The sequence below is a fragment of the Ylistrum balloti genome, unplaced genomic scaffold, assembly GCF_031769215.1.
Source record: "Ylistrum balloti isolate Yb309-2 unplaced genomic scaffold, AGI_CSIRO_Ybal_v1 Utg370840, whole genome shotgun sequence".
Lineage (NCBI taxonomy): Eukaryota > Metazoa > Mollusca > Bivalvia > Pectinida > Pectinidae > Ylistrum > Ylistrum balloti.
The window spans coordinates 1,635,318-1,647,947 of record NW_026782484.1 but is presented as its reverse complement, the minus strand read 5'-3'; the positions used below and the strand labels follow the sequence as shown (position 1 = coordinate 1,647,947).

General features: G+C 32.2%; 1 protein-coding gene across 1 annotated transcript in view; it reads right to left on the bottom strand.

The window, feature by feature from the left end:
• LOC132558918 (uncharacterized) overlaps window positions 1–12,630 on the bottom strand; it is an 89,339-nt gene that overhangs the window by 45,113 nt on the left and 31,596 nt on the right. The window contains exons 5-6 of the mRNA XM_060223533.1: window positions 10,027–10,225; window positions 9,405–9,526 (exon numbers count right to left, since the gene is read on the bottom strand). Of these exons, the coding sequence (XP_060079516.1) occupies window positions 9,405–9,526; window positions 10,027–10,225 (321 nt within the window). The remainder of the gene's footprint in view (window positions 1–9,404; window positions 9,527–10,026; window positions 10,226–12,630) is intronic.

Here is a 12,630-nt window from a genome sequence, read left to right as displayed (position 1 = left end):
GGAACAACAATAGCATTAAACTCGAAATATTTCGTGTTTCAAAAGTTACAAATATGATTTAATATCATCCATTTTAACTGTAATGGTAGTTTTACATTATGACATTTGGTTTCTGCTAGACTTCATCCCCATCCAGTTTCTGTCACAAAGAACACGATGAATAATTGGTTTAATTTTTTCCAATTAATACTAATCCTATCTAATTTGCCTGCAGTGCATTGCAAAAATTCGGAACATGTACAAAATCTGATATCTTATTCAGTGATAATTAAAAGTGTGGAAAGAAAACACCGATACTAATGACCAAAGCTTCCAAGTTTCCAAATCCTTATTGTTAAAGCAAAAACCATAAACCGATTTATGAGGAACTTTGTTGGAACTCCTTGTACCCGTCGCATACATTCTGTATATAATTGAATCTGATTTCCTTACATAATGAGTCAGAAGTCAGATATAAAACAATGGCAGAGATAATTTTCCCATTTTTCTGTGCTATGGTACCTGATTATGATTCTTATCACTATTATTATTATTATTCCAGATCCTATTAGAAACAAAAACAATTAATAACAAGCATTACCGTAAACCATAACATAATTTTAATCTTTCCTATTTCCACTTTTAAAGAAACCCACTGAATTAATTGAATATCACCAGCGTTATAAAATCAAATGTTGACAGCTTGCATCTGACACGTCACCACAGCAACCCTCTGTTACACACAATTATACTAATCCTGACAAACAACACATCTGCACTTCATTTCCCAGAGTAACACAACAGCTGTCAATCAACATGTGAAAAAGATCACTTTAATAAAATACATTCTAGCCATTCTATTTAAGCCACGTTTGTGACTTTATATCAGGTAAAAATCAATTGGGTCCCTTTCACTGGAGGGAACATTAGGTGTATTCTGATGAAATCCTAACTGTTATTGATTTAGGTTATATTATAAAATCAAACATAATCTGGTAAAGGATATCATACCAAATAAGGCAAACATTATTTTTTTTTTTTAGTAATATATGTCCCGAGTGCAGCGAGTTAAAAGTCAGCATAATCGATGAGATAGGAAATAAGGGATCAAAACCACTCTATGACAACTACAGTGGTTTTATATTCTGGTTTCATTCACTTTCTCAGATTATTTTTTAACTTCATTTGAACATTGTTGAAACTTTAATTGATAGAGATCTTCAATTTTATCTAATCATACAATAAATGTCATTTAAAATCCACCTGAAAGTACAGATTTTATTGGTGTGCAGTCTGTAAGCAAAGAATTCAATGTAATACTGATCAGGTGACCTAAATATATTGATCATGTGATCTGTAAAACATAAGTCAAGTGATTTTCAGTATTATCAAACTAATTCCTGTTGATATTAATAATAAAACAAAGAACATGATATATAAAAAGATAGTGCTGTGATTTGACCCAATATATCTGACCTAATATCTGCATGGTCTATATGCCTACGATACAGATTCTATCTAAACAAAGATGATACAGATTTTACCTCGGCATCAAGGTGTTAATAGAGAAGCTAAAGATACACGTCTCAGGTATTTATAGATATTAATTAGTTATAGTTATTAATGAATACCAAAAAGATTTTTTCTTTTCTAAATTGTTTCATCCGTGATATCAATTAAACAATTGGATGTTTTAGAAAAGAGTGGATGTTTCTAAAATACTCAGAGTTTGTAACAAAAAAAATGTACAACATCAAAGTTTTTCAGTATTTCAAATGTTATTTTAGAACAAGTATTGTTCAATTCAAATTGTCAATTTTTTCCTCCTTGTAAAATAGAATAAATTTTCATTCTTTAGAGAATTTAGTTTATATTCATAAAGAAAGATTTTGTATTAAAACCCTATAGCCACATTCCAACCAGCTTACATACAATGGTAATGTGAATTATTATCATTTTTCCAAAGCTGTGTCAAAAACCATTGTTAATAGTCTATAATTACAAATTTACAAATAACTCTATACCTGTTTACTGTGTACAGCCCTGCTAGCTATTAATCATACAAAGTACAGCTATCATTTACAGATCTTTCACCAAGTTAATGGTAATATTCTAGAAATTTTTTCCACAAGTAAAAGATTTTTCTATGTTCTTGGTTAAATCACATAAAAGGTTTTGCCTACTGATCGAAATTTTTCTTAAAAGTTTCAATTTAATAGGTACTTATATGCAATACAATCAGTGTGAGATTTATGTCATACATAATTTGTAAACATCATGATAAATGTATATTTCAGTACTTACCTGTGATTAAAATTGTAAACCATATACCTGGGTATACGCATATGTGTCGTATCCTCCAGGGGGCTGGATTAAACAATAGCCAGATGTTTTGTGTATCTATATGATCTCATCAATTGTTTATCCACAGGTCTAAATCATTTACATACAGCTATACTAAATATAGGGTGTGTTCCAATGATCCAGGCAGATCAGAAAATGCTGTTATATACCTGACACTTACAGGTAAATACGCTTATAATCCATATCAGTGGAGCCGGTTAAAATAACGATCTGCCTTCCTGTCCAGCATGTATGTACAATATAGTTACAAAATAATAACAATGGTATCCTTGTAACAATGTAAATATACCAATTAGTTGTTCAGTTTAAGAAATACCTGTCTAAGTTATGTACTATAACCTGTACACTAGAGCAGGTAAAAGTCAGGTGAGAGAAAGACTCTTCATAAGTCATCACACTTTGTCCTCCTTGTCAGTGTGTATCTCTGGTACATCAATCAATCTCCCTACTTCCTACATGACACCAGATCTAAAGCACACACATACCAATGTAATCTACATCTCAATGTGTTTAACAGTCCATCATAGTTCATTTCACAGGGGGTGGAGCTTCTGGGCAATTCACTCAATCTAAAATCAAATGACTCTGATATCTACAACACATACACATATAAGTGAAGCAGATTCCATCATACCCTTCACTAATGCTGGCCAGGGTTGACACAGCGTTACTCATCCAAACACATTTAATAAACCTGCTTCAATCAAATACATAAGTGTTGTACCTGTCTTCACAGAACAAGTTACCTCTGTCTTGACTGAACACAAATGTCCTTCCTGCCTTTACTGAAAACCGATGTCCTACCCGTTTTTACTGATAACAAATGTCTTACCTATTTAAACTTAGTAACAGTGTCATATCTGTCATAGTTGAACAAGTATCTTAAATCTCTATACTGAACAACCGTGTTCTATCAATCCAAATACCAGTGAAGTCCTACCTGTCTAAACTACATAATATTGTTCTACGTGTCTAAATCAAACACCAGTGTTCCACTGTCTAAACTGAATACCAGTGTCTTACCTATATAAACTGAACACCAGTGTCTTACCTATATAAAATGAACACCAGTGTCTTACCTATATAAAATGAACACCAGTGTATTACCTTTATATAATGAACACCAGTGTCTTACCTATATAAACTGAACACCAGTGTCTTACCTATATAAAATGAACACCAGTGTATTACCTATATAAAATGAACACCAGTGTCTTACCTATATAAAATGAACACCAGTGTATTACCTTTATATAATGAACACCAGTGTCTTACCTATATAAACTGAACACCAGTGTCTTACCTATATAAAATGAACACCAGTGTATTACCTATATAAAATGAACACCAGTGTCTTACCTATATAAAATGAACACCAGTGTATTACCTTTATATAATGAACACCAGTGTCTTACCTATATAAAATGAACACCAGTGTCTTACCTATATAAAATGAACACCAGTGTATTACCTATATAAACTGAACACCAGTGTCTTACCTATATAAACTGAACACCAGTGTCTTACCTATATAAAATGAACACCAGTGTCTTACCTATATAAAATGAACACCAGTGTCTTACCTATATAAAATGAACACCAGTGTCTTACCTATATAATGAACACCAGTGTCTTAAATGAACACCATATAATGTGTCTTACCTATATAAAATGAACCTATATATAAAATGAACACCAGTGTCTTACCTATATAAAATGAACACCAGTGTCTTAAAATGAACACCAGTGTCACCTATATAAAATGAACACCAGTGTCTTATTAAAATGAACACCAGTGTCTATACCTATATATAAATGAACACCAGTGTCTTATATATAAAATGAACACCAGTGTCTTACCTATATAAAATGAACACCAGTGTCTTACCTATATATAAATGAACACCAGTATATAAAATGAACACCAGTGTCTTACCTATATAAAATGAACACCAGTGTCTTACCCTATATATAAATGAACACCAGTGTCTTACCTATATAAAATGAACACCAGTGTCTTACCTATATAAAATGAACACCAGTGTCTTACCTATATAAAATGAACACCAGTGTCTTACCTATATAAAATGAACACCAGTGTCTTACCTATATAAAATGAACACCAGTGTCTTACCTATATAAAATGAACCTATATAAAATGAACACCAGTGTCTTACCTATATAAACTGAACACCAGTGTCTTACCTATATAAACTGAACACCAGTGTCTTACCTATATAAAATGAACACCAGTGTCTTAATAAAATGAACACCAGTGTCTTACCAGTGTCTTACCTATATAAAATGAACACCAGTGTCTTACCTATATAAAATGAACACCAGTGAATATAAAATGAACACCAGTGTCTTACCTATATAAAATGAACCTCAGTGTCTTACCAGTGTCTTACCTATATAAAATGAACACCAGTGTCTTATATAAAAAATGAACACCAGTGTCTTACCTATATAAAATGAACACTATAAAATGAACACCAGTGTCTTACCTATATAAAATGAACACCAGTGTCTTACCTATATAAAATGAACACCTGGGTCTTACCTATATAAAATGAACACCAGTGTCTTTACCTATATAAAATGAACACCAGTGTCTTACCTATATAAACTGAACACCAGTGTCTTACCTATATAAAATGAACACCAGTGTCTTACCTATATAAAATGAACACCAGTGTCTTACCTATATAAAATGAACACCAGTGTCTTACCTATATAAAATGAACACCAGTGTCTTACCTATATAAAATGAACACCAGTGTCTTACCTATATAAAATGTACACCAGTGTCTTACCTATATAAAATGAACACCAGTGTCTTACCTATATAAAATGAACACCTGTCTTACCTATATAAAATGAACACCAGTGTCTTACCTATATAAACTGAATACTATATATAAATGAACACCAGTGTCTTACCTATATAAAATGAACCTGAATATAAACTGAACACCAGTGTCTTTCCTATATAAAATGAACACCAGTATATATAAAATGAACACCAGTGTCTTACCTATATAAAATGAACACCAGTGTCTTACCTATATAAAATGAACACCTGTGTCTTACCTATATAAAATGAACACCAGTGTCTTACCTATATAAACTGAATACCAGTGTCTTACCTATATAAAATGAACACCAGTGTCTTACCTATATAAAATGAACACCAGTGTCTTACCTTTATATAATGAACACCAGTGTCTTACCTATATAAACTGAACACCAGTGTCTTACCTATATAAAATGAACACCAGTGTCTTACCTTTATATAATGAACACCTGGGCCTTACCTATATAAAATGAACACCAGTGTCTTACCTATATAAAATGAACACCAGTGTCTTGCCTATATAAAATGAACACCAGTGTCTTACCTATATAAACTGAACACCAGTGTCTTACCTATATAAACTGAACACCAGTGTCTTACCTATATAAAATGAACACCAGTGTCTTATCTATATAAAATGAACACCAGTGTCTTACCTATATAAACTGAACACCAGTGTCTTACCTATATAAAATGAACACCAGTGTCTTACCTATATAAACTGAACACCAGTGTCTTACCTATATAAAATGAACACCAGTGTCTTACCTATATAAAATGAACCTCAGTGTCTTACCTATATAAAATGAACCCCAGTGTCTTAACTACATAAAATGAACCTCAGTGTCTTACCTATATAAAATGAACACCAGTGTCTTACCTATATAAAATGAACACCTGGGCCTTACCTATATAAAATGAATACCAGTGTCTTACCTATATAAAATGAACACCAGTGTCTTAACTATATAAAATGAACACCAGTGTCTTACCTATATAAAATGAACACCAGTGTCTTACCTATATAAAATGAACACCAGTGTCTTACCTATATAAACTGAACACCAGTGTCTTACCTATATAAAATGAACCTCAGTGTCTTACCTATATAAACTGAACACCAGTGTCTTACCTATATAAAATGAACCCCAGTGTCTTACCTATATAAAATGAACACCTGGGCCTTACCTATATAAAATGAACACCAGTGTCTTTACCTATATAAAATGAACACCAGTGTCTTACCTATATAAACTGAACACCAGTGTCTTACCTATATAAAATGAACACCAGTGTCTTACCTATATAAAATGAACACCAGTGTCTTACCTATATAAAATGAACACCAGTGTCTTACCTATATAAACTGAACACCAGTGTCTTACCTATATAAAATGAACCTCAGTGTCTTACCTATATAAACTGAACACCAGTGTCTTACCTATATAAAATGAACCCCAGTGTCTTACCTATATAAAATGAACACCAGTGTATTACCTATATAAACTGAACACCAGTGTCTTACCTATATAAACTGAATACCAGTGTCTTATCTATATAAAATGAACACCAGTGTCTTACCTATATAAAATGAACACCAGTGTCTTACCTATATAAAATGAACACCAGTGTCTTACCTTTATATAATGAACACCAGTGTCTTACCTATATAAACTGAACACCAGTGTCTTACCTATATAAAATGAACACCAGTGTCTTACCTTTATATAATGAACACCTGGGCCTTACCTATATAAAATGAACACCAGTGTCTTACCTATATAAAATGAACACCAGTGTCTTGCCTATATAAAATGAACACCAGTGTCTTACCTATATAAACTGAACACCAGTGTCTTACCTATATAAACTGAACACCAGTGTCTTACCTATATAAAATGAACACCAGTGTCTTATCTATATAAAATGAACACCAGTGTCTTACCTATATAAACTGAACACCAGTGTCTTACCTATATAAAATGAACACCAGTGTCTTACCTATATAAACTGAACACCAGTGTCTTACCTATATAAAATGAACACCAGTGTCTTACCTATATAAAATGAACCTCAGTGTCTTACCTATATAAAATGAACCCCAGTGTCTTAACTACATAAAATGAACCTCAGTGTCTTACCTATATAAAATGAACACCAGTGTCTTACCTATATAAAATGAACACCTGGGCCTTACCTATATAAAATGAATACCAGTGTCTTACCTATATAAAATGAACACCAGTGTCTTAACTATATAAAATGAACACCAGTGTCTTACCTATATAAAATGAACACCAGTGTCTTACCTATATAAAATGAACACCAGTGTCTTACCTATATAAACTGAACACCAGTGTCTTACCTATATAAAATGAACCTCAGTGTCTTACCTATATAAACTGAACACCAGTGTCTTACCTATATAAAATGAACCCCAGTGTCTTACCTATATAAAATGAACACCTGGGCCTTACCTATATAAAATGAACACCAGTGTCTTTACCTATATAAAATGAACACCAGTGTCTTACCTATATAAACTGAACACCAGTGTCTTACCTATATAAAATGAACACCAGTGTCTTACCTATATAAAATGAACACCAGTGTCTTACCTATATAAAATGAACACCAGTGTCTTACCTATATAAACTGAACACCAGTGTCTTACCTATATAAAATGAACCTCAGTGTCTTACCTATATAAACTGAACACCAGTGTCTTACCTATATAAAATGAACCCCAGTGTCTTACCTATATAAAATGAACACCTGGGCCTTACCTATATAAAATGAACACCAGTGTCTTTACCTATATAAAATGAACACCAGTGTCTTACCTATATAAACTGAACACCAGTGTCTTACCTATATAAAATGAACACCAGTGTCTTACCTATATAAAATGAACACCAGTGTCTTACCTATATAAAATGAACACCAGTGTCTTACCTATATAAAATGAACACCAGTGTCTTACCTATATAAAATGAACACCAGTGTCTTACCTATATAAACTGAACACCAGTGTCTTTCCTATATAAAATGAACACCAGTGTCTTACCTATATAAAATGAACACCAGTGTCTTACCTATATAAAATGAACACCAGTGTCTTACCTATATAAAATGAACACCTGTGTCTTACCTATATAAAATGAACACCAGTGTCTTACCTATATAAACTGAATACCAGTGTCTTACCTATATAAACTGAACACCAGTGTCTTACCTATATAAAATGAACACCAGTGTCTTACCTATATAAACTGAACACCAGTGTCTTTCCTATATAAAATGAACACCAGTGTCTTACCTATATAAAATGAACACCAGTGTCTTACCTATATAAAATGAACACCAGTGTCTTACCTATATAAAATGAACACCTGTGTCTTACCTATATAAAATGAACACCAGTGTCTTACCTATATAAACTGAATACCAGTGTCTTACCTATATAAACTGAACACCAGTGTCTTACCTATATAAAATGAACACCAGTGTCTTACCTATATAAAATGAACACCAGTGTCTTACCTATATAAAATGAACACCAGTGTCTTACCTATATAAAATGAACCTCAGTGTCTTACCTATATAAAATGAACACCAGTGTCTTACCTATATAAAATGAACCCCTCTATACTCAAAATTCTTATACTATGCTTCATTTACATCTTACGTATCCTTGTTTATATAAAATTCAAAATTGTTCTAAAATTCATAAATTGATAAAAGGATGAATCATAATTATAATTAAACAATGAAAAAAAATAATATAAATAGATTTATCCTAACTGTGGGTATAACAAAACTGCAGCAAATGCAAATATATTGCAGGTAATTCACATATTTGGGTTATTCAGATATCATTACTTTCAATAATCATTTAAAGAGAGGGCTATAAGTAGGAAAAACACTTTAGTTTTCAGACAAATGTTGTTACATTTTAGGAAATAGTCATTCATATCCTGATGATTTACTTATTAGTGAATCATTTATTACACAATACTTATTGTAACAATCTTATTCCTACAAGAGTTATTTCCCTTAAATTGTATTTTTTTTTACCACAGTTATTTCCCTTTAACTGTAAAAACCAATGCCAGTTGTTTTCCTTTACTTGAATTATTCTGTGGGTTCAACACATAAAATTCAATCAGATATAAAAAAGATGCACTGAAATCAAACAACATACCTGATGCTCCAGGAGTTTCCTGTGTAGTTCCTCATCAGTGAAGTGAGGTTTGTCAAATGTCGAAAGACTGTGCTCCACTCCATCCAGCCATTTCCTCAGGCAAACGATGTCTGCCTCAAGATCTGCCAAATTAACAAAAACCATAAAACCCTTACATATACCGAGGAAATGATCTTATATTGTTGATATAACTAGCTAATATTATCAGTTATAGTGAAGCGTTTAATGATTTATGTGTTCCATGATATATCTGGTAATGTAGATATCAAACATACATCTACAATATCATATCTACATCTACAGAAATCTCTTTGATGTATCATCTTTAAACCAAAATCTTTGAAAACACTGATATTATATTTCCATATAATTAACATTTCTAAATTGTCTTTAGCCTATAAAATGTTAAATATTGATTGTTAATTGTTTACCTTATAGTCATGGTAACAGGTTGATTACATACAAGATAAAATACTAAAAATACTCTTTGTAATTATTTTTACAATTTTTTTGCTGTGCATTGTCTACGCTTATTTAGTGTTTAAGGTCAACAAAACTATTATTCTTTAAAGAGTATAGAAGTACTTACAACTTAAGATGCTGTTGCAAGTAAATGTGTTACCTTTTAGCACAGTTTCCTTGTCCTGCCAAATGTCTTTACAGGACACAGCCTTCTCTACCACCTCCCACTGGCTGTTTACATGGTTCAGACATTTTGTTATCTCCCCTTTCAAGCTAGAGCGGCGCTGTAGCAGCTGCTTAGCATATTCATTGAAGAGCTTGTGGCGGGGGGACTGCTTCAGTAGCTCTTCGTGGTAACTCTGAAGAGATACAAACATTTTATGTATTGTTTTTGATAATCATACATCTGCCAAATATGGTTATCATAATTCTTACCTTTCTGTTTATGATTTTTTTTAAAGTTAAAATGCAGTCCTGTAAACTGAAAACAGGCAAATTTAAAGTTTAAAAACATAAAAATTCCTACCAACTGCCAAATTATGTTATCCTAAAAAATGGTAGTAAAAATCATAAAGTTTACAGAATACTGGAAAACCTGATGACAATGACAGATCCTGTAAAGATAAGAAAAAGGTACTAAGCTTGACTTAATAAACACCCTATACTTATAACTACATCTTTTAATATATCTCACAGAATCACAACTTTGAAAAGTTCTGTTAGTAAATATTCTTATTCAAACTGTTTTGTACCCAGAGCACCTGTTAGGTCAAACCTGTTGTATAGATTTTTATATAGACAGTTTTATAACATGCTGTTAGTAACACTATACAAATAAACACCAAGTAATTACAATACATATGTCCCCCATAGGTTATCATGTTCACTGCTAAATATCTGAATGTTAGAATACATGTTACAGTTATACATTCTTCATACCGACAATCACAACGTTACTAAACTTAGTGATGATGGTGATCATCACACTTTACCAATATCCTCACACCTGGTGTGTTGTTTGTATTACACATACAATCTCTATAAGTAGTGTACACAATGATCAGGCTTTTATTTTACATATGGTGGTGTGTTACAGAAGACTTGTGTCCTAGAATCACCAGTTGTATCAACGATCAGGCTTTATTTTATACATGGTGCTGTTTTACAGAAGATTTGTGTCCTAAAATCACCTGTTGTATATACATTTAATTTGTAAAGTTTTCTAGTAATAAGATATATATACTTGTTGTGGTAAATAATAATTTGATTATTTGATGATGAATTAAATTGATTCTGGTTATATGATAATAGATAACCTGTTAGTATTGAGCCAATTAGTACTGGTTTTCTGACTAGGAAGTAGACTTTTCCTGGTTACCTGAAAATTGTCTTTAACATCAAGGATGTCTATTACAGTGTAGAATGATTCGGTTTTAGTACTAGACATGAATGTTGAGTTATTATCCTGGGTGAGTTGGTTACATGTGTACACAAGTGTTTACAGTGTATTTATTACAAGGGATAACCAGAGATTTATGTGCAGTATTTAACCAGTAAAAGCAAATGTCACAGTTCTATTGGAGTTGCCTCCCCTTGGCTTCCAACACAAAAAGCATATTACAAGTGGTGAATGATTACAATTTTTTTCACAGATGTCACTTACAAACTTGGTAGTCAAACTTGTCAATGATGATATCTGAAAGCAATGGTGTTTTATGAGGAGACAATATAGCTTTAACACTGATGGTTTGTTACCAGACCAAAGGTATAAATACATACAGGAGTCATTCTGAATTTTTTTTATGATAACAAAGGCTATGTTATTAAATACAACAATACCTGAAAGTAGGTATACACATGCATTTAAAAAAAAATGTACACAAGAAAATACTGCTTGTCAGTACCTAAGGACATGCATAGACACTGCACTACTGCACTAGGTAATAGAAAATCAGGAGGAAGGGGGATAACTCTGTTTGTTTTAGAGCAAACCATTCTAGAATGCCCAAAAGAAAGGTCTAGAAAAGTTCTGAGCACTATTATTTCAAGACAAAAAAGTTATTTTTACAAAATGCTAATATTTCCAAGATTGCTCTTAACATAAGGCAAAGTCAGTAAAATCAATAGCTATTATAATGAGAGTCTGTCATTGAATGATGACATTAAACATTTGTCAACATAAGTCACCACATAATTACCATTAATGAATATTTCACTCCTTTCAGTCGATAACAAACAAAACCCTTCCCCTTTATGATGGCCATCCATCACAATTAAGTACCAATAACAGTTTATGACATTGTCTGCATGTAAATCACAATGTAGTATCTTGTGATTGTCTCACTAAAACAAGGTACTGGTCTTCTGAGTGTCAGGGTCAGAAAAACCGTTTTTATTTCAAATAATTCAAGGAAATATTCAAATACACTATAACTAAAAATTGCTGTTTCATGCAGTCCAAATATTTCTATAGTGACAGGCTATTGGTATTACCAGAAATAACCTACAGAAAAGTGTGTATATTAGTTTCAGTGATCGTCAAGTGTCAAAATTGTTGATAACCCACTATAAATCTTAACATCTTTATCACTGTATAAGGTGAAGCACCTGTCAGAAAGTCGTTAACAAACACCTCTGTATACAGGTAGGCATGTATACCTGTATCATAAACAGTTATTCAGTAGGCTGCCTTAGGTCATACAGACACACGGCAGATTTCAATATGGCATGGACATGTTAAATAAAGGTGTGTATAGCTGAGAAA